Source organism: Felis catus, chromosome X (assembly GCF_018350175.1).
Source record: "Felis catus isolate Fca126 chromosome X, F.catus_Fca126_mat1.0, whole genome shotgun sequence".
In the NCBI taxonomy this organism is placed as follows: Eukaryota; Metazoa; Chordata; class Mammalia; order Carnivora; family Felidae; genus Felis; species Felis catus.
In genome coordinates this window covers 20,780,533-20,804,602 of record NC_058386.1, presented here as the reverse complement: position 1 = coordinate 20,804,602, position 24,070 = coordinate 20,780,533, and the positions used below count along the sequence as shown (strand labels likewise).

The 24,070-nt window shown below is 39.6% G+C and overlaps 1 protein-coding gene and 1 non-coding gene across 4 annotated transcripts in view; both read right to left on the bottom strand.

The window, feature by feature from the left end:
• POLA1 (DNA polymerase alpha 1, catalytic subunit) overlaps positions 1 to 24,070 on the bottom strand; it is a 302,724-nt gene that overhangs the window by 248,963 nt on the left and 29,691 nt on the right. For all 3 annotated transcript variants that reach the window (XM_006943631.5, XM_019823691.2, XM_045051163.1), the window contains exons 16-24: positions 19,320 to 19,404; positions 15,660 to 15,721; positions 14,026 to 14,115; positions 10,783 to 10,899; positions 9,002 to 9,177; positions 6,797 to 6,926; positions 6,183 to 6,302; positions 4,995 to 5,094; positions 1,854 to 1,978 (exon numbers count right to left, since the gene is read on the bottom strand). In XM_006943631.5, coding sequence (XP_006943693.1) covers positions 1,854 to 1,978; positions 4,995 to 5,094; positions 6,183 to 6,302; positions 6,797 to 6,926; positions 9,002 to 9,177; positions 10,783 to 10,899; positions 14,026 to 14,115; positions 15,660 to 15,721; positions 19,320 to 19,404 — 1,005 coding nt within the window. The remainder of the gene's footprint in view (positions 1 to 1,853; positions 1,979 to 4,994; positions 5,095 to 6,182; positions 6,303 to 6,796; positions 6,927 to 9,001; positions 9,178 to 10,782; positions 10,900 to 14,025; positions 14,116 to 15,659; positions 15,722 to 19,319; positions 19,405 to 24,070) is intronic.
• On the bottom strand, positions 2,737 to 2,866 carry LOC111558858. Its single transcript, XR_002739984.1, has one exon.

The window sequence follows — 24,070 nt, the reverse complement described above, 5'->3', positions numbered from 1 at the left end:
AAAAACTTTTCAACAAAATACTAGCAAACTGAAAGCAGAAACATATAAAAAGGATTATACACCAAGACCAAGTGGAATTTATCCCAGGAACACAGAACAACACATGAAAATCAATGTCATATGCCATATTAAAAGAATAAAGGACAGGGGCGCCTGAGTGGCTCAGTCAGCTGAGCATCCAACTTCAGCTCAGATCATGATCTCGCTGTTCTGGAGTTCAGTCCTGCACTAGGCTCAATGCTGTCAGCACAGAGCCTGCTTGGGATCCTCTGTCCCCCTCTCTTCCTGCCCTTCCCGCACGCGCACGCGCGCGCGCACACACACACACACACACACACACTCTCTCTCTCTCTCTCTCTCTCTTGAAAATGCATAAACATCTAAAAAAGGAAAACAAAACATAAAGAGAATAAAGGACAAAAAGCACATGATCATCTCAATAAAGAAAAAGTAGTTGACAAAATCCAATACCCATTCACGATAAAAACACGCAACAAACTAGGAACAGAAGGGAATTTCCTCAACCTGATAAACGCCATCTATGGAAAACCCCCAGTTAACATCATACTTAATGGTGAAATAAAGGCTGCATACTTTCCCCCTAAGACCAGGAACAAGAAAAAGGTGTCTGCTCTTGCCAATTCTATTCGGTATTGTACTGGAGGTTCTAGCCAGAGCCATTAAGCAAAAAAAAGAAGAAGGAATATAAGGCAGCCAGATTATAAAGAAAGAATTAACACTACTTTTGCAGATAACATACAATATGTAGACAACCCTAACAAATCCATAAAACTATTAGAGCCGATAAATGACTTCAGCAAAGTTGCAGGATACAAGATCAGTTCACAAAAATCAGTTATATTTCAATACACTAGCAATGCACAATCCAAAAATAAAATAAACAATTTCACTTACAATAGCATCAAGAATGAAATATTTAGGAATAAATTTAACAAAAGAAGAGTTGTACAGTGAAAACTAGAAAACATCACTGAAAGGAATTAAAGACCTAATTAAATGGAAAGACCCAATTTTCATGGATTGGAAGGCTTAACATTAAGATGGCAATACTTCCCAAATCAATCTAAAGATCCAGTACAATCCCTATCAAAAGCAGAGCAGGCATTGTTGCATAAACTGACAAGATGATTCTAAAATAAATGTGTGATTTATATATATGTGTGTGTATATATATATAAATATATACGTACCATATATCACAGATATGTCATATATATCAAATATATCCTACATATCATATATATCATAAAAATGTGATACAGATCCATACAATGGAATAGTATTCAGCAATAAACAGGAATGAAGTACTAATACATGCTATAGTGCAGATGAATCTTGACAACAGTATGCTAAGTGAAATAAGCCCGACATAAAAGGTCACATATGATTCCATCTATGTGAAATGTCCAAAGTACATAAACCTACGGAGGCAGAAAGATTACTAGTTGTCAAGGTCTGGAAGGAAAGGAGGGAGTGAGGGAGGGTACAGCTAAAAGGTAGGGGGGTTCTTTGGGGAGTAACGAAAATGCCCTAAAATTGACTGTGGCAAAGGTTGCAAACTCAGTGACTACACTAAAAGCCATTAAATTGTACACCTGAAATGGATGAAATGCACGGTATATGGATTACATCTCAATAAAGTTGTTAAATAAAAATGATACAGAACAAGTGAAAATTTCCATCTACTCAACCTTCCCCCTGTTTTGACCACTAAGAAAAGACAAATTGTATCCTTAAGAGGAAAAACTAGAATGCTAACCCCTTTGGTTCTCTTCCTTCTTTAAACAGTGTTTTTAATCTCAATTTAAAGAGCCCCCAAATTGAATACCAACCTCTGTAGCTTTATGTGCCTCTGAAGCAACTCTTTGCACTGTTGTAAAACAAATATTGAATTCCTGAATGATGGAAGGATACAAACTGTTGAAGTCCAGGAGCAAAATAAACTTATCATATAAACCTGCAATAAAAAAGTCATGTTACAAAAAGCCTTTAAGAAAAAAGGAGGTGGGGGAAGGGGGGTTACAAAAAAGCAGATGTGTCAAAACATAACATTAGAAGAACTACAGAATGTAGTATGTATATTAAATACAATATAACATTGAAAGCTGTGAGTTACACCAATAGAAAAAAGTACTCAACTATCACTCCATAAAAACAACTTGTATTAGAGTGAAAACTCAGGTCACCAAAGAGGAAAAAAGAGATCCTGTCTTACCTTGAAACCAGCTACAATGAACCTTTCCACAGCAGCCCCAAAGTACACCATTATGATGGGCAAACACCTTCTCATATCAGTTACTTTAGATAGGTGTCATATCCATTTCAAAAAAATGTTGTAAAATTCTCCTTCAAGTAAGCATTCCCTCCCACCTACCCTACCACCTCTGCCCCCAAAATATTTAGTGATCCATGTATATATATATATATATATATATATATATATATATATGTGTGTGTGTGTGTGTGTGTGTGTGTATACACATATATATATATGTGTATACACACACACACACGTATATATATGTGTACACATATATATGTAATACACATATGTAATATGTGTATACACATATATATATACATATACACATATATATATAACTACTCACTGGTGTGTGTGTGTGTATATATACATATTTTACCATCATAAGAATAAAATGGGAAGCCCACTCACCTGTACACAAATGGTGTTAAAATCAGACAAGAGACGTATATAAATGTCAGCAGTGGAACGATCCACCCTTTTCACTTGCAAAGGGTGAACAGAAAGCTACTATATTTCTCTAGGACATTTACAAAGAGTTATCTTCACCTTAAGAAGAAACTGAATCAAAATAAATGTCCAGTATTAAAAAAATAAAACCAACAGCAAACATATTGATAGCATACTCTGTCAAGCACTATACCAAACAATCATTTTATGGGTGACGTACAGCGAGGAGGGCACTTACTGGGATGAGCACTGGGTGTTGTATATAAGTGATGAATCACAGGAATCTACTCCTGAAGCCAAGAGCACACTGTATACACTGTATGTTAGCTAACTTGACAATAAATTATATGCAAAAAATAAATAATCATTTTTTTCCTTAAATCCCTGTGTGGGAGATTTTTTTTTTTTTTTTTGAATTCTAGTGTAGTCAAGGGATGCCTGGGTGGCTCAGTCAGTTAAGGGTCTGACTTCAGCTCAGGTCACGATCTCGTAGTTTGTGGGTTCAGGCCGCACATCGGGCTCCATGCGGACAGCTCAGACCCTGGAGCCTGCTTCACATTCTGTCTCCTCTCTCTCTGCCCCTCCCCCACTCACGCTCTGGCTCTTTCTCAAAAAATAAACATTAAAAAAAATTTAATTCTAATGTAGTCAAAAATAAAATTCTGGGAGCACCTGGGTGGCTCAGTCAGTTGAGCAGCAGACTTCAGCCCAGGTCATGACCTCACAGTTTGTGAGTTTCAGCCCCACATTCAACGCTGCTGACAGCGCAGAGCCCACTTCAGATCTTCCGTCCCTCTCTCTCTGCCCTTCCCCGCTTGCGTTCTCTCTCTCAAAAATAAACATTTAAAAAATTCTGGTGTAGGGGCGCCTGGGTGGCTCAGTCGGTTAAGCGTCCGACTTCAGCCAGGTCACAATCTCGAGGTCTGTGAGTTCGAGCCCCGCGTCAGGCTCTGGGCTGATGGCTCAGAGCCTGGAGCCTGTTTCCGATTCTGTGTCTCCCTCTCTCTCTGCCCATCCCCCGTTCATGCTCTGTCTCTCTCTGTCCCAAAAATAAATAAACGTTGAAAAAAAAAATTAAAAAAAAAAATTCTGGTGTAGTTAACATACAGTGTTGTATTAATTTCAAGGGTCTATATTTCTATCTCCATTTTACAGAAGAGGAAAACAAGGCTTACAGAAGTTCAAGAGGGAGCCCAAGATCACACAGACAGAATTTAAGCCTAGATCTATCTAACACCAAAGGACTACAGATCTTTTTCAATACAACTAATAAAAATCACTTTTTTAAAAAAGCTTATTTGAGAGAGAGAGGGAGAGAGAGCAAGCACGCACAAGCAGGGGAAGGGCAAAGAGGGAATGAGAGAGAATCCCAAGTAGCCTAACAACGCAGGGCCCGACGCAGGGCTAGAACCCACAAACCGTGAGATCATGACCCAAGCCGAAATCAACACTTGGAAGCTTAACTGACACAGCCACCCAGCTGCCCCAATAATAAAATCACTTTTGTCAAAAATGTCTCCTACTCAGAGTTCAAGTTACTTGATAAAATTCACATTATTCCCATACAACGATGTAAATACACTTAACGCTACTTAACTGTACACTTAAAAATAGTTGAGGGTTAAAAAAAAAAAGATCCCGTCTAGCTCTGCATACCACCAAACAGCTTCTTTGCCATTAATGACAATAAGAACTGGTTACTCTGCCGTTAAAGTTCAATGTGGTGGTTACTGTCCGTACTCCCTTTAACTTTGCCGTCCAGCCTAATGGGTCCTGGCAGCTCAGGCAGAGGCAGAGCCAGCCCTCCAGAGCAGATGGGACAAGCCACAGGTGCTCCCACCAGAAGGCAAAGGGCTCTATACTGGACTAGGGGCTAGCAAACTCTGTGCAGACCCAACTGAGCCTACCCCTTCTTTGTGTACCACTCACGAGCCAATAATAGTGTTTACATCCTTAAACAGTCAAAAAAAATTTTTTAAAACAGACTATCTCATGATATGCAAACATTACACAAAATTTAAACTTCAGTGTCCATAAACAAAGCTTTCTTGGAACGCAGCAAATAAAAAATATTCATGTTAATTCAGGTCAGGTGACCGGCAAACGAGACTTTCAAAAGAACCTAAAACAAAATAAGGTCATTACAAGACCTATTTGCTAACCTAGAAAATACAATTCAGGTCTTCTAGCTTCTCAAGCCCAGGTCTGCATTAAAAATTCCTTAACACCAGGGGCAAAGCAACCTGCCGCACAGCCTTACCAGCTTTAGGGTCCAGTACCAAGCCTCCGGCATAAGCTGCTTTCTTACGTCCTTTCTTGTATTTATTGGCATCTCCATCGAGGTCTTCATCTTCATCTCCCTAATGTCAAATGGAATGACAACTTCAGCAGCCAGCAACTAATAAACTAATTAAGAAGTTTTAGGATTCCCCCTTCTCCAACCGCAGTACACAGTTCTAACAAACAACCTTCACTTTTAGCTAGTGGTCCCACCTCTGTGGAACAACAGTTACTGTAACATGCTCACAAACCCAAAGGCCAAGCGTGGGAGTTGCCAAAACATTGTAGCCCTGAGTTAATACATATGCAAATTTTACTTGAAAACGTTTCTGAATTCATAGAACCTTTTATTTTTAAATCAATGGATACTAAAAATACAACACTTCATATTCTGTAAAATCTAAGGTAGAAGAGTCCGCTTAAATTCATCACTCTAACAATCATGATGCAGAAATATAAACTATTTCATACAGATATAGTCATTATTCTAATTTGGACACCTTAAAATGAGTGTGTCTGTAGACTGAAAATTCATTCCAGGTAGCTTATTAATAACCAATCAATATTCAATACCTCAACAGAAGTCAAACTCCTGTAAGTTAATATTCTTTATACCAATTTTGATGTGCACAAAGCAAATCCAGGAAGGTGAACCATCTTAACATTAAATTCCCCTTTTGAGTCAAATGGCTATCAGTGCTAACAAAAGAATAGCTAAGTTTTAGTTTCAATGTCAAGGAGGCCACTTCAGAAAACTGACTGTGGTGACCTGATCCTGCTAGCACATAAAGCTGCAACAAAGCAACAAAAAATAAAGGCTCGTGCATTTAAGGAAATAAAAGGTTTAACTGGTGTCTAACTTTGGATACAGCTAGGGTGGCGCAATACCTTCCTTGTATGGTCATCCATCAAAGAGGCTTAATGCTATCCTCAAGGTAGTTCATATTTCACATAAAATTTTTATCTACACAGAAAAAAAGTAAAGAAGGAAATCACCACCGAAACACAAAGGAACAAATCTGACATGGTTTCGAGAGTATACAGAGGATTCATTATTTTGGAAGCACAAGTTATCACCGTGATAAAAGCCACCTAAGTAATAAAAGGGGAGAGGATTTAAAAAAAAAAAAAAAAAAAACAGCAAAACCCTATGCAATTGTGGACCCACCAGTTTTTGCTGAGGCTTTCTGAAAATCTGCTTGTCAGGCACAATATAGTTGTTTTCATAAAATGCATGAAGCAACAAGAACTCATTACGTTCGGCTCGTCCGCCCATCAGGGTCCTAGACTATGAAAGAGAATGTTTTAAATTTGAGCTCAAAACCCTAACAAATAACAAACAAAACCAACTTTGAGGTGGTAAATTTAATCATGGCACCTCTTCCACAATCATTCTTCCTAATAAGAGCTGCTTTAAAAATAAGAAGGTACAAAATTAATCCTAACGTTTTCTTTAAGCACTATAGTTAAAAAGAGACAAAGAAAGCTTAAAATACTGGCAACTTGGGCTATTTCTTTACTGCCAAATAGACCGTTCCGCAAATCAGACACATCCAGATGTTAGAGATGATCCTTATGTTCACCCAAATTTCAACATAGTCTGCACCTGGTTTTCCTCCCCTTCTCACAGCCAGTTCATTTTACAAAAGAAGCCCAGCTTTCAGAGTACAAGTTACTCATTTTATAAGCATGCATTTAGGCTCATTATCATATAACAACTACCCCAAGCAAACACTGAATCCAACAGGAAATGCTTTTTCCCCCTTTCTAAGTTAAATTTACCATAATGTTCCCGGCGATGTTAGTGATCTGCAATGCTAATGGAAGAACATTTAGCTCACACATGATCTGCAAAATGAACCTGGCATCTTTCCAGGTGTGTTCCAACAGGTACAACAGATGAGAAGATTCACTGTACAGAAAAGTAAGAATGAAACAGAATCAAGTAATTAAAGGAAACAATGACTATAATCAGGACTTCATAAAATATTACAAAAAAATTTGCTATGATTAACTTCAGAGCAATGGCACCTTGGCTTTGGAAACAATTTAAAATAAGGTTAGTATGAAACTACGAATTCATTCATGTCACTGATCCCAATGCCCTTCTCCAAAACACACACACACAAAATCCCATAAATACAAAGTAAAGTTATGCATTAACTACAACCTGGAAACTACCCAAATCGATATATTCAATCCATCTAGTAAGTAGGTATTACACGCCGACTATGTGCCAGGCAAATAGATTCTGGCTGTAACCAGAAGACAAAAATACCCATCCTCGTGGGGCTTAGGTCTTCAAGGGGGGAGACAGAGTATAAGTTAAAATACATATAAAAGGTATGTTATATAATGTTCAGTGTTAAGGAGAAAAGATTAAGAAGCAAAGGAAATATTAAGTGTCAGGAGCAGAGAATGTAATTTTATTTAGTTAGGGGACCAGGAAAGAGGTGACTTGGACTAAAGAACTGTTTGAAGAGGTAAGGGGGCAATCCTTGCGGACGGATGTCTGAGGAGAACGGCACATTCAAAAGGTCAGAAGGACAGAGTAAAAGGCAGAGACACACACTGTAAAGGACCTTGTAAGTCACAGTAAGAACTTTGGTTTTTACTCTAAATGAAAGAGAAAGTCACCGGAAGATTTTGAGCAGAGTGCAGTATCTGACTTAACTTTAGCAAGATACCCCTGGTTCCTGGGTTGAAAACAGACAGCAAAGGGTCAAGGGCAAAATCAAAGAGACCAAAGAAGAAGCTGACATAAGACTCATTAATTCAGGGAAAGGGGAGGGTAGCTTGGACCAGGATAGGTTCAATAGAGGGGAAAAGAAGGGGTCAAATCTAGATCTATTTTGAAGACAGAGCTGACAGGACTTTGTGATGGCTCAAACATGGGATATCTATCAGAAAGAGGACCCATGGAAGCCTCAAAGGTTTTGGGCTGAAGATAACTTTGGAGGTTTCCAGTAGTACTGGAAAATTAAGAGGTGTCACTCTTAGGGAAAAACTCCAAGAGGAGCCTAGGGGAAAATATCAGGAGTTGAGCTTCTGAACAAGTTAGGGTGGAGGTTCATATTAGACATCAGGTAGAACAGGCAGGTGCATACAGGAGTCTGGAATTCAAGGGAGAGGCTGAAGGTGAAGATACCAAAGCAGGAGGTATCACCACCCACATACTAGTGAAGTGCTGAGACTCCACGAGCTCACCCTAGAGGGAGTGTAGTCAGAAAGAGAAGCAGTCCAAGGACTTGGGAGGCATGGGAAGAAAACAATGAGAAGTGGCAAGAGGAGTAGAAGAAATCTTATTTAGGAAAGAAGCACAAAGGTTCAGTTGTACAAAATGAATGAGTTCAGAAGGTCTAATATACAGCAATGTGACTACAGTTAGCCATACCACATTGTGTACTTGAAATTTGCTGAGAGGGTACATCTACAGTGTTGTAACCACACAAAAAAGAAAAGAAACAGTAACCATGTGAGGTGACAGATATGTTAATCAGCTTGACTATGGTAATTATTTCCCAATGTATACATTTATAAGACATTAATTTGAACACATTAAATATATACAATTTCTATTTGTCAATTCTACTTCAATAAAGATGGAAAAAAGAAATAACCAAGTAGCATCTCCACATAACTTCATGATGTCTCAGTTTTTCTATTTCTAAAAGATTTATACTAACTTCTGAATTAATGAATTAAGGGTGGAAACCTAAATATCACATCAATTTCCAAACCGCTCTTGAGAAACACCTAGATGAGATTAGGATGGGTGAGGGAGATGGAGGTAAACTGATAAACTGAGAATAATTCAAGAGGCAAAATAATTCAAATTATTAAAGTCACAGAGATGCTGGTACTGACACGGAGGCAGTTCCCCTCCAGAACACCACACTCTCCTGTCCCTCCAGCCTCATGGTGATGCTGGCCTCTTGCTATCGCTCATTTCAAGGCAGACAAATTCCGAAGCATCCAGGAGCATACCTGTACATATTTCGTATATTTTCCACTGGGATCACAACCCTTTCAGATTTCAGAACCTGTTGAACAAGTTCAGACAAATGGTAGCTTTTACAACGAATTAATTCCTTTGCCGAAATTTCCACATCACAGATCATTCGGCCACAGGTAGCATTTCTTTCACCAAGTCCACTCCTGCCCTACAGGGGAAGGACAAAAAGCAAATGCCATGGATGAGCAGACACTGGGAACATTCTATTCCAACCAACTTCGAAGCTAGTCCACAATTACAATGAGGAAACTCTCAATCTCCTATTCGCCCACTCCGTCAGCCGTCACTCAAGTATTTCTGAACGTTCACTATAGAGCTGACACTGTTCTAGGCACCAGGGAGATAGCACTGAGCCAAAGAGAAAAGATTCCTAGGACGCCTGGGTGGCTCAGTCAGTTGACGTCCGCCTCGCTGCTGTCAGTGCGGAGCCCACTTTGGATCCTCTGTCGCCCTCTCTCTCTCTGCGCCCACCCCGCTCAGGCTGTGTCTCTCAAAAATAAATAAAAACATTAAAAAAATGAAAGATTCCCGGAGAGCCTGGGTGGCTCAGTCAGTTAAGCGGCCGACTTCGGCTCAGGTCATGATCTCGCGGTCCGTGGGTTCGAGCCCCGCGTCGGGCTCTATGCTGACAGCTCAGAGCCTGGAGCCTGTTTCAGATTCTGTGTCTCCCTCTCTCTGACCCTCCCCCGTTCATGCTCTGTCTCTCTCTGTCTCAAAAAAAAAAAATTTTTTTTTAAACGTTTAAAAAAAAAATGAAAGATTCCTAATCTCATCTGAAATAGATGACAACAAATAAACATCAAAATCAAGAAGCTATATAGCTTTAGGAGGTAATAAGCATATGGAAAAGAGAAAAAGTAGAACACGTGAGGAATATGGCAATTTAGGGGGGCTGCATCTTAAATCGGGTAGCCGTGGGAGACCTCACAGAGACGATGCCATACAAAGAAAACCATGAAGGGGTAAAGAAATAGTAAATCAAGGGCTGGGATGAAGGTTAATAACTCTATATCACCTTAAAGATATGAATAGGAACAGAAGCAACAGCACCGGCCCCAACTCCAATCTGCGTTAGCAGAATCCTCTGGAGAGCATTATAAAACATACAGATTCCTAAGTTCTCTGATGAAGCAACATGCCCATTTTTCCTTACGAGCTTTAAGTGAAACAAGATGTTAAGCACTATGAGGCTTGGGAAACGAAGGTGGCTTCATACAAAAACCACCAAAACAAGGAGGCAGAATGAAAAATACATAGACTTTAAAAGAGTCAAGACGGGCCTAGCTCAAAATCTCAGTTCTTTCCCACCCTAGCCCTATGATCTTGAACAAGTTCTGCTACCTCTGTGAGAAGCACAAACTGGAGTTGCTGTGACAGGCAACTAACGCAGAAGGCACTTAGCCCACAGCCTTCTCATACGTTCAACATCAGCTCCCTCCCACTCTTCCCTGCCCTCTCTGTACTGAATGAGAACACTCGCTGATCTCTGCTCTAAGGGCTACAGCTTTGGTAATGACAGAGTGGAGGTAACATGTACGTGCTGTCTCTAGATTCTAATAGCTGATTTTAAAAACTACCAGTGGCTTCTACCAATAAAATGCCACATTCAAAGGAAAAGATGTTCAGTGCCAAAGTTAAAATATCCTATCACAAGACAACCAATTCTTAGTCAAAGAACCCCAGTGTGTTCCCAGGTAGCTATTCCATGTAAAGAAGCCAAGTCAAGAAGTAAGATTTTGAAAATTATTATTACCCCTAGCTTTGGCATGTTAGATCGCTTCAGTCGACCTATCTTGGACCAGTAAGGAACTTTGCACACGTTAATTCTCTGCAGGAGCACTTCCAGTTCAAATCCATAAATATTATGACCCTAGTCAGAAAAAGAAGGCAGCCAATAACATTGTAACAAACGCAAATGAGAAGATTTATCTTCATACGCATAGAATTTCTGCATAGAATTTCTTTGCCCTTTCTTTTTCTCGTCTCTAATTGAAGGCATCATGAGCTTACCTCCGATTGGGGTCCTTTCTTCTTCAGGAATTTATTCATCAGCAGCATTCATTAGCCTTGACATTAACAAAGCTAAGCAGATTGCTGGAATAAACTTTATTTCATCCTAATTGATGCAAGGTTCATATGATGTCTTTTAATTTGCAGCTCAAGCCTCACAGTCTCAAAAGCAAATGCAAATTTTTATGTCCCACACTTTTTTTGTGATCAGTAAAAGCTGTGTTCAAATAATTCCATTTTAATTCCTTAAAAACAGAGAGCCTGCCTGTATTGTGTGATAGTTCACACAGACTCTTCGAAAACTCAGGAACTGCAGCTACTTGCTTCTTGAAGAACTGAGTTCAAACACTACTGATTTAGACTCTTAATCAATATGCAACAAAATATATAATAGCACTCAACAGTTCAAGGAAGCAAACCATGCCAGGTAGAAATTACCTGAAAAATGCAACCAAATTTTCCATGTCTATAATGATAATTTCCATTGTGTGAATAATATGGTTCAATGCCCATGTTTATTAAAAAACTAGACACAAGTCTAAAATAAATCAGATCAATAAACTGATTTACTTGTTATTAATTTTACTTAAAGATGTATACCACTATATATTTATGGCACTTTTGTCTATTAAATTAAGAGACCCAAGGACACAAGGAAGTCTCATTTCCAAATTATCATGCCTGGGATTAGGGACTCAAACCCATGTGAGGATTGGATTACATCAGTTTGGATTCGTCACACACAGACGTGGCTTGGCTCTAACATGCTAAGCCAGGCCACCTATCGTAGGCACCACGACATTTCCTTGGGGCCCAAGAGAGACTGCCAGGGGAGACTGGGTGAGGATCTAGTTCTGAGCCGGAACACCACAATACAGCACTGTGGACAGAATCTTCCTGGTGTTTTCAAGATGGGTCCTAGAGTAGTGTAAGGGAATACTGTAAGGCAAGTATGCAGAGATACTTGATAACAAACTTCAGGCTCTAGGTACTTTGGCCACACCACGGTCAAGATAGATATCCAAGAGCAAAAATGAATGTGGACAAATATATACCACACATTGTTTTGCAAGGCTTCAATGTAACTAAATTGCCATTATCACACTTAAAATACATGCATTTACATTCCTACTTTTCTCCAAAACCATCAAAATCACAGCATAATTTGATCCATTAACTGGGTGGTGGGCAGGAGAAGAAATCACATCGAAGAGCCTACAAACTAAAGCCAGAGGAAACATAAAGCAAAATGTTGCTTTGTGACTCTTAAAAACTGGGGCAAACATAACTCAATGAACTATTACCTCTTCCTTTTTAGTGGAAACATACTCAGTTACCAAAGGGAAAAAAAAAATCCCTAGCCCTGAGCTCTCAAAGGAATAGGTCATAGAGAGTCACTGAACTCGGGGTACCAGGCAGCTCAGTTGGAAGAATTTGTGACTCTTGATCTTGGGGTTGTAAGTTCAAGTCCTACGTTGGGTGTAGAGATTACTTAAAAATAAAATCTTACAAAATAGAGAGATGCACTGAGCTCATGAAATTGAAATACAAACACTTTGCAGACTGACACCAAATCGAGGGAATTAACTCCTATGACCAATATACAGGTGGGCCACTAATCCAAAAATGTACAGGAACCAACAGTTAACAACACAAGTTTACTTACTTATAGGTAAGTTTACTTACTTATATAGGCTGGAAATAAATGGAATATCCAAAACATCAACAATAACTCATGAGTTGCTATTCTATTAGAGGAAAAGAACTATTTCATAGTGGGCTGGCTCCTTTTCCCCCTTTCTGTTAGAGGAAAATACAGCAATTCCCACCAGTCCATAGGGTTATTTCACTCTGAAGATTCAAAAAAACATATAAAGAACTCATACAAATCAACAACAAAAAAAAACCAACAACCCCATTTAAAAATAGGCAGAGGGGAGCTTGGGTAGCTCAGTCGGTTGAGCATCTGACTTCGGCTCAGGTCATGATCTCACGATCGTGGGTTTGAGCTCCACATTGGGCTCTCAGGGAGCTTGCTTTGAATTCTGTGTCTCCCCCCCTCCCTCCCTTGCTCATGCCCTCTCTCTGACTTTCAAAACATAAAATTAAAAAAAAAAAAAAACATTAAAAATGGGCAGAGAACCTGAACAGACATTTTCCCAAAGAAGACACAGATACCTAACAGGCACATGAAAAGATGTTCAATGTCACTAATTATCAGGGAAATGCAAATTAAAACTACTTTAACACCTGTTAGAATGTCTATTATCAAAAGGACAAGAAATAACAAGCATTGGAGAGGACATGGAGAAAAGGGAACTCTCTTGCACTGTTGGTGGGAATGTAAATTGTTGCAGCCCCTACAGAAATCAAAAAATTAAGAACACATCTACAATATGATCCACCTATTCCACTTTGGGTATTTATTTGAATGTAAAAACACTAATTCGGAAAGATACATCCAGCCCTATGTTCAGTGCAGCATTATTTATAACAGCCAACATATCAAAACAAACCGTCCATCAGTGAATGAATGGATAAAGAGGATATGGTACACATACACACACACACACACAGAGGAATATACTGAGCCATAAAGAAGAATGCAAGTGTGCCTTTTCCAACAACCTGAAGGGACCCTGAAGGTATTATGCTAAGTGAAATCTAAAAAAGCAAACAACCAATACAAAAACAAACTCACTGATGCAGAGAACAGACTTCTAATTATCAGAGGGCAAGGGGCTTGGGGGGTGAGCCGAAGAGCGAAGGGAATCAACTGTACAGTGATGGATAGTAACTATGCTTTAGGCGGTCATCATTTTGTACTATATACAGACGTAGAGTTATACTACTACAAACCTGAAACTTACATAATGTTATATACCAGTTTTTACCTCAATTAAAAAAAAAGATTCTCTGCTGTTCAACAAGTACTGAGAACCAAGGAATGAAGAGTCCCCAACAGCATGACGAGACACCTACTCACCACAATGACATCAGGATCAATTTTGTGAACTTTGGCGAGGAAAAAACCTAGCAACGTTCTTTCCGTCGCAGCGATCTCAACCTTCACATTCTGTTAGATAAAAACATACCGGTCACTTACTCTTTACTTGTAAGTACTATACTTTGGCTCCCTGTTCAAGCAGGATTAGATTTCTTAGAATTAAAAGAAACTATCCATTTCAAAACTAAAAGAAGCAATGAAATTGCTTATTCTAGGTTTCACAGTAACAATTGCCCCAAGTCTCTGAGAAGCTCATCCTAGTAATAAGTGAGTAAATAGAGAAAATTTTATGTGGGATTTTTAAAATTTGTTTAAACTTCTTTCATTTTATTTTTAATATAATCTATTGTCAAATTGGCTAACATACAGTGTGTGAAGTAAATAAAGCAAAATTTTAAATGCTAAGCACTATGAAGGGCAGATATGTCCCTCCACAGTGACACACTTGTGTACCTCGACATATCACACAAGCATATGAATCAGAGTACCTAACAAAAACATTACTTACTTTCCTATATAATTCCTGAAAGACTGCTGTTTGTGTATTTACCACATAAAGAAATCCCAAGGATTGTATAAACTAATCTGCAAGAGTGGTGTAAGAAACTATAAATAAGAAACTAGAATGAAAACTAGCATACATTTAAGAATTATAAGTGTCGTTAAGTATAAATAAAACCTATCTTCACACAAAAGGCTTCCACTTGGATTACTGAATATAAATCAGGTATTCAAAAGATCCGCTCTTATTAAGACTCTCCTAAAATGGAAGTTGATAGCTATGTGTTTGCTATAACTAGTTCGGCTACAAAGTATCAGTTTGACTCAAAAGGAATTTTCCTAAGTCATTTTACTTGGATAGGTACTTCAGGGCACTTCATAAATAATAGCCTGATCCAACAGCACCTCCAGACTAGTGGACTTCTCAAGCCAACTTAAAGTAAGTGGAACCTGACAAGGTTGCTAACTTTTAATTTTGTCAAGTGAAAACATTAAAAAAAAAAAAAACCAACACACACATCTGTGAATGCAAGCATTCCACATAGTCTCCAGAAAACAAATTCTTTATATGAATACATTTACCCTTGTGACAAGCTCACTACATTATACTCCTTTTTCCCCACTTTCTATTTTATTAAGGACCCATGAAAACTTCATGGAGTATCCTGGGAGTTGAGAGATCCCTACCAATTCCAGCCAGCACGTATCGACCTTTCCAATACATGTCCCTTTTCATATCCAACTACACTCTGCTTTCTTCAAACTGGGGAGTGGGGTGAGTACTCTTCCCAACAGTTTCCCAAAACAGTAATCACATGATCATGCATTTCAGAAAGGCCTCCCCTGAAGCTATCTGAAGGAGGACTTGAGCCTAAGTGTCTACTACTAGGGTACAGAATCACGTTATTTTCAGGTGGTAAAACATTCAATAATGTTTCTGTTTTATATTTCTAATACATTTTGAATGGATTCATGTCAGTCCAAACTAGCAAGAATAGACCTAATAAATTAACATACAAAATAAGCCTATTTATGCTAATCTACACCATCCTCCTTTTCTTTTCCTAAATAGATGCTTCAAATTTAAAAGGAATAAATAATGAGTTCTTTACCTTTTTCTTAATGTCTTCTTTGAAAGCATATGGAAAAATACAGTCCTTTGGTTTAGATATAACTGTAAGAAGGAAAAAAGATTCCATCACCATCTTAGTCCAATTTCAAGTACACATATGCTGCATGTTTCTAAATGGAAACTGTTTTAAATATAAACAAATACCCCCTAATCTCTAAAGAATTGAGAGACTCAAGTATTTCCAATGGTCATGTTGTTGGACCTCAAAAGAAAAGCCTAAACAATCCTAAAATTCATTATGGAACCACAAAAGACCCCAAATAGCCAAAGCAATCTTAGGAAAGAAGAACAAAGCAGGAGGCATCATGCTAGTAATTTCAAACTACACTACAAAGATGTAGTCATGCCAACAGTATGGTATTGGCATAAAAACAGACATCCAGATCAAAGGAACAGAACAGAGAGCTCAGAAATTAATGCATGTATATATGGTCAGTATGACAAGGAGTTAAGAATATACAATGGGAAAAGGACAGTCTCTTTACTATGTGGTGATGTGAAAACCAGATAGCCACATGCAAAAAAATGAAACTGGACCACAAAACACCACACACAAAAGCCAACTGAAAATGCCTTAAAGACTTGAATGTAAGGACTTGAATCCATAAAACTCTTAGAAGAAGACATAGGCAGTAAGCTCTCTAACACTGGTCTTGGCGATGATTTTTTGGATTTGACACCAAAAGCAAAGGTATCAAAAGCAAAAAGAATCAAGTGGTACTACATCAAAATAAAAAGCTCTTGCACAGCCAAGGAAACCATCAACAAAATGAAAAGGCAACCTAACAAATGGGAGAAAGTATTTGCAAATAATTTATCTGATAAGAGATCAGCATTCAAAATACAACAAGAACTCATAGAACCCAAGAGCAACCCCAAACAATCCAATTAAAAACGGGCAGGGGCACCTGGGTGGCTCAGTCGTTTAAGCATCTGACTTTGGTGGTTCGTGGGTTGACGAACCCACCACTTTGGTGGTTCTGTGCTGACAGCTTGGAGCCTGGAGCCTGCTTCAGGTTCTGTCTTCCTCGCTCTCTGCCCCACTCTCTCTTTCACTCTCTCAAATATAAATAAACATTAAAAAAAATTTTTTTTAATGAAAAAATAAAAATGGGCAAAGGCTAGGGACTGGCTGGCATGAACTCTTGAGTTCAAGCCCTACATTGGGAATGGAGCCTACTTCAAAAAAAATGGGCAAAGGCTGTGAACAGACATTCTTCCAAAGAAGACATAAGGATAGCCAACAGGTACATGAAAAACTGGTCAACATCACAGTCATCAAGGAAATGGACACCAAAACTACACTGGGATATCACTTCACACCTGTCAGAATTGCTATCATCAAAAAGACAAGAAGGGTGCCTGGCTGGATGAGTTGGTAGAGCATGTGACTTTTGATCTCAGGGTCGTGAGTTCAAGCTCCACCTTGAGCATAGAGCCTACTTAAAAATAAAAAAGACAAGAAACAACAAGTGTTGGCTAGGATGTGGAGTAAAGGGAACCCTTGTATACATACTGCTAGTGGGAATGTAAAACTGGTGCAGCCACTATGGAAAACAGAAAGGAGGTTCCTCAAAAACTTAAAAACAGAATTTCCATATGATCTAGGTATTCTACTTCTGGGTATTTGTCTGAAGAACATGAAATCACTAACTCTGTGCTCCCATGGTCAGTGCAACATGATTTACAAGGGCCAGGAAATGGAAGCAACCTAAGTGCCCATCAATTAATGAATGAACAAACAGAAGTGGCATATTTATACAATGGAATATTAGTCGGCCATTAAAAAAAAATAAGGAAATCATGGGGCACCTGGGTGGCTCAGTGGGTTGAGCATCTGACTCATTTCAGCTCAGGTCATGATCCCAGGGTCATGGGACTGAGTGCCGTGTTGGAGATCAGTGTGGAGCCTGCTTAAGATTCTCTTTCCCCCTCTGCCCCTCTTTCCTGCTTGCACATGCTCGCTCTCTCTCTAAAATAAAAGTGAAAAAAATAAGGAACCCTTGCCATTTGTGACAACACGGAAAGACCATGACAGATATTATGCTAAGCAAAGTAAGTCAGACAGAAAAATAAATACTGCATGATCTCACTTATATGTGCAATCTAAAAAAAACAAAAGCAAAATGAGATCATAGATACAGATAAGAGACTTATGGCTGCCAGATGTCGTGGGGCAGGATGAGATGGGGCAGGGGACCCACAGGAATTGGGGGAAGACAGTCAAAAGGTGCAAATTTCAGTTATAAGTAAGTCACCGAAATGTAATGTACAGCATGGTGACTTTAGTTAATAACACTGTACTGCATGTTTCAAAGTTGCTAAGAAAGTAAATCTTAAAAGTTCTCATCACAAGAAAAACCATTTTCAAGCTATGATGACAGATGTTGACTAGTCTTATTGTGATCATTTCATGATACATACAATTATCGAATTGTTATGCTAAACACCTGAAACTAAAATGTTACAAGTCAATTATACCTCAATGTTTAAAAAGTTTAAAAGATTACATCTAAAAAAAGGAAAAACCACGCACAGAACTCTAAGCTCCTATTAACTGTTAAAACTACTTTGATAAAACATCTTCCCTCCATCTGAGGCAGAATGGAGGATGTTTAACTTCCCTAAGGGGGTTCCACCCCCACCAAAGCCTTAACCAGTGTACAATGAAGGAACTCCAACCTTCTCAAAATTAGAAAAATAAAGATGACCAAAGCTGCCCTCACTATAAGTTCTTTGTCACTCAAAACAGCTGTTCACACCATGGCATACACAGCAGGTGAATAAATACACGCTGAAATGAGCTAATGACTGCTCTCTTCCATGTACTTTCCACGATATCCTCACTGTCATGTTTTTCTGTGTATTTCACCCCACTTAAAGAGGGGAAACTTCACAATAATAACACATGATACTTCCTTCTCTGCTTGCTTTCCTAGTCCCGCTTTCCTAATACCCACAAAACCAGACAGGCAATGCTGTCCCAGTTAACTGCTGGTTCTAGCCTAGAAAAGATTTCAGGAAGCATGACAGATCAATAGTGTTACGCCCCTTTCTTGTTTACTGAAAAAAAAAATATTTACCTGGCCAAGCTTTCAACATCGAATAGGTCAGAATCCTCCTTGGAGGCTGACTCAAGGCATGCAGATTTCTGTGTGAAATTTTCACCAACTGAATTTTATGCACAGCACAACCCAATTCCAATGTGATATTTCTAGAACTCCTCCCAAATAGGTAGACACTCATTTATGCCTCGGCATATTGCCTCACCACACAGAACACTTTGCTCAGGCTTCTATGATGGGCTTTTACAATGACATCATGAAAAGGAAATAGTGATAGCACAATTTTGACCCAATAAAAAAAACTAGAATGCCCCAACAGAATAACCACGGGAATAGAAAAGAGATGTCAAACTGCCTCCCAACTTCCCCTCAAACAAGATAAACTAGCTGAATAGGAGCCACCAAGCCAATAAAACTCAGTGTCCACAGCTGACCAAAAAAAAAAAAAAAGTTTAACAATATGCACTAACTACTCTTGAAAACATCAAAAAAAGAGTTACTGATCCAACAGCTGGAGAAAAAATAAGAAAAATTAAAATCAAGCCATTAGTAGACCAGCTAAAAAAAATACATACCACAGAAGTGTGACTGAAAGGGAGGCTGTGGGGGCGCTTTGTCTAACTCAAAGCTGTGATGGACCAAAGCTGCCACAGCAATAATCTGTAAATAAAGGAGGGAAAAAGATCACTTATCAGACGCCTACTATGCATTCTGCATTCTCACCAAAACCACCGAGAATATTAAAAGATACATATTTTAGTCCATATTTTAATTTTTTATTACAGAAGTATTTAAACAAATAAAACACAGAGAAAACAGAAGGGGAGAGGAGGGAAGAGGTAAGGCGGGAGATTAACAACTATTACCATCTGACCTAGAACTGGAGCTCAGGGCTCCGGAACCCCAGGCCAGGGATCTCAAAGGAAACAGGTAAGTGATGTTTAAAGACTCATTCTTTCAAAAAGGAAGCTATAGATATGTGTAACAAATAATCTGGATGATGTCAACAATGGACAAAACTAAGAAGAGACATTGTGGGTATTCTTCATTTTCTTTTTAAAATCTGTACTTTCTGGCAGGCAACTCTTGATATCAGAGTCCTGAGTTCAAGCCCTATAATGGGCGTAGAGATTTAAAAAAACGTTTACTTTCGGGGCGCCTGGGTGGCGCAGTCGGTTAAGCGTCCGACTTCAGCCAGGTCACGATCTCGCGGTCCGTGAGTTCGAGCCCCGCGTCGGGCTCTGGGCTGATGGCTCAGAGCCTGGAGCCTGTTTCAGATTCTGTGTCTCCCTCTCTCTCTGCCCCTCCCCCGTTCATGCTCTGTCTCTCTCTGTCCCAAAAATAAATAAACGTTGAAAAAAAAAATCTTAAAAAAAAATAAATAAAATAAAAAAACGTTTACTTTCTAAGTTTTTCATAAATGGCAAGGACTGCAATTCTGATTAGAAACAGTATAGACATAGGAAAAACTCTAGAAAAAAGCAGAAAATCAAATCACATGTGCAGTAAAATCCTAGCTTTTTACTAAAATATGCAGAGAAAGAAGGCAGAAAAGAAATACACAAAAATGTTACGACTGGTTGTCGCTGAGGGCTGCGGTTATTAGAAGACTTGTCTATTTTTTTGCATTTTCATATCCAGATTTTAATGTATTATATCAACGTACTCATGTAATAGCCTCCCTCAATGGTCTCCCTGCTGCTGTGCTGGCACCAATAATGGCTTCCCCTGGCACCGTGCTGGAGAAAGCATGCTGCCCCTGGGGGGGGAAAAAACCCATTCTCTGTGCCTAGTAAACTCCTACTCACCCACCAGTACTCAAGGTCCATCCCTACTCCTTTAGAAAAGACTTCTGGAGTGGATGCTGTGGTGTGTCACCCAGAAGTCCTCTTTAGGACAAGGGCCCTCATTCTCCCAACTGCTGAGAGGGCTGGAGGCTGACAACTCACAGAGGAGTCTCTTGGAAGCAGCCTGCATCCACTACCTAACGCATCGGAGAGGAGGGATGCTAATGAAGGCCCAAACCTCTTACACAATTCAGAGCAACTCTGGAGGGTCATGCCCACCCCAGAGCTCCCTGGGACTGGCTGAGACCTTTGTCATAAGTGCAACTCAGATTTCTCCCACTGCCCAGTCTTGCTGCCTTCATTCTCCCACAGGGCTTGATCCTCAGAGCATCCCAAGAAGCTTCTCTGACCAATGACACCTTCCTGGCCTCTCAGGCTAGGGCAGCTTCCTTTATCATATGCTTGCCAGAGCACATCTATCCTTTGTAAGTTTTACATCTATTTCTGCTATCGAGCTAATATCCGTCTCTTCCACTATCTGGAAGAATCACAAGTATTCCATCACACTAGCTCATGGTTTGGAAACATTTGCTGAGTGAACAACTTTATTAACCATCTAATCTAAACCCTCAGGAGGCCATCAACTTTACTCAGGGCTGCAGAAGATCTCTCCCATTCATTCATTCATTCATTCATTCAAATTTACTATGAGAAAAAATAAAGCAACATCAACTTTCATATACCCATCATTCACCTTCAATTATCAACTCATCAATATCCCTATCCACTTCCTGCCTCAACCCAGATTATTTTGAAGTCAGACTTATCACTTTATCCAGAAATACTGCAGCATGTATCTCTAAAACATGGTTTCTCACCCTCAGCGCTATGGACATTTTTGGCCAAGTAATTCTTTGTTACTGGGGCTGTTCTGTTCACTGTGGAATGTTCAGCAGTATCCTGACTGCCAACAGCACCGCCCTCCACCTCTGAGTTGCGACAACCAAAACTATCTCCAGACATGGCCAAATGTCCCCTAAAGGGCAAAATCTCACCCCTTTGAGATCCCCTACTTTATTTTTTTTTTATTTGAGAGAGAGAGAGAGAGAGAGACAGAGAGACAGAGAGACAGAGAGAGAGACAGAGACAGAGAATCTTAAGCAGGCTCCATGGTCAGCGCAGAGCTCAAGGCAGGGCTCAATCCCACAACCCTGGGATCATGACCTAGCCAAAATCAAGAGTCAGATGCTCAACCAAATGAGCCACCCAGGTGCCCCAAGAACCACTACTTTAAAAGATAAGTTCGGGGACACCTGGGCGGCTCAGTCGGTTAAGCGTCCGACTTTGGCTCAGCTTGTGATTCATGGTTTGTGGGTTCAAGCCCTGTGTCGGGCCTGGAGCCTGCTTCAGATTCTGTGTGTCCTTCTCTCTATCCCCCTCCCAAGCTCACACTCTATCAAAAATGAATGAACATTAAAAAAAATAAAAGATAAGGGTTTTTTTAATGTTTATTTTTGAGAGACAACGCATGTATACACAGCACATATGGGAGAGTGGCAGACAGAAAGGGGGAGATAGAGAATGCCAAGCTGGCTCCACGCTGCCAGCTCCGAGCCCAATGTGGGGTTTGAACCCACAAAACGTGAGATCATGATCTGAGCCAAAATCAAGATTTAGAAACTCAAGTGAATGAGCCACCCAGGTGCCCCAAAAGGTTCCATAATATTCCATAAAAGAGGAAGCAAAATATAATTTACAACAAAAATAAACAAATCACTAGTCAACAATACATATAATGGAGGCCTCCAACTTCCTACTCAGAAAACTGGCAATGAAAGAGAAAGAAGTACACATTTCCCTCATCTTTCCTGTACAAACTACTGCAGCATAACCAAATAGTGCTGGTTAACGAGGAAAAGTTAACTTTATAGAAAAATTTAACTAATAAACGTTCTAATATTTAACATATATAACTAACAAACATGGAAATGATGACAGAAATTAGAAAACTGCTTTACAACTCCTAATGAAACAACTAATTCGGGTAAATAAAAGGGGGGGCATTAAATCAGTGGTTCTCAAAGGGAAACAAGTTTTCTCCCCACCCCCAGGAGATATTTGGAGAGGTGCAGAGGCCTTTTGGTGGTCACCACTAGGGGGAAGGGGTCAGGCAGAGGCATCAGGTATAGGCCAAGGATACTGCTAAATGTCACACAATGCACAGAAGAGCTGTCACAACAATCAGTCAGACCAAAACATTAATAGCACCAATGTTAAAAAAAAAAAAAAAAAAGCCCTCCTTTAGGGGGCGCCTGGGTGGCTCAGTTGGTTCAGCATCCAACTCTTGATTTTGGCTCAGGTCATGATCCGCAGATCATGGGATCCAGTCCCACAATGGGCTCCACACTGAGTGGATTCTCTCTCTAGGGACGCCTGGGTGGCTCAGTCAGTTGAGCATTCAACTTCGGCTCAGGTCATGATCTTGCAGTTCATGAGTTTGAGCCCCACATGGAGCTCTCTGCTGTCAGCACAGAGCAGGCTTCAGATTCTGTCCCCCTTTCTCTCTGTGTCCCTCCCCCATTCATACTGGTGCACTCTCCCCCAAATAAACATTTAAAAAATTTTAAAAAAAGATTCTCTGCCCCTCTCCCCCTACTTCTACTCCCTCTGTATATATAAAAAAAAAAAAAAAAAACTGCCTTTAGATGAAAACTGGAACCCACTAATCAATCATAACCCCACTAATAGCGGTTTTAGCCAGACCTAATACGTCTGCTGATATATAATGCAATATGAAATACATCATACCACCTATAAAGTATACTGACCCAAAAAGTCAAAACTGAATTGAATCCATGCTTTAGCACTAGCTAGCAGGGGCCAGCACACTTGTTCCGTAACAGGCCAGATACCAAATATTTTACACTCTCAGGACACATGGCCTCTATCGTGACTACTAACTCTGCCACTGTAGTCAAACAGCAACTGTAGATAATACATAAATGAATAGACATGATGTCTTCCAATGACTTTTTTTTTTTTTTTTTTTTTTTTTTTTTACAAAAACAGGTGGTGTGCTGGATGTGTTTGCAGGCCATACTCGATCAACCCCTGGTATAAAAGAAACTGTCCAATGACACCAGGAAGCAAACATACATAGAAAATACGACATTGTATGAGACAACGAAAAATGACTTATTTAAAGTCAATGTCACTGAAAAAAGAGGATAGGAGGGAGCTGCTCCCATTTAAAAGAGATTGACAGGCAACTGGGTGGTTCAGTCAGTTAAGCACCCAACTCCAGCTCAGGTCATGATCTCACAGTTCATGAGTTCAAGCCCCATATCAGGTTCTGTGCTGACAGCCCAGAGCCTACTTGGCATTCCCTCTCTCTCTCTCTCTCTCTCTCTCTCTCTCTCTGCCCCTACCCCATGCTCACTTGCACACACACTCTCTCAAAATAAATAAACTTAAAAAAATGTTTAAAAATTTATTTAAAAATGAATTAAAAAATAAAATACTTCAACAAGAATTAAAGG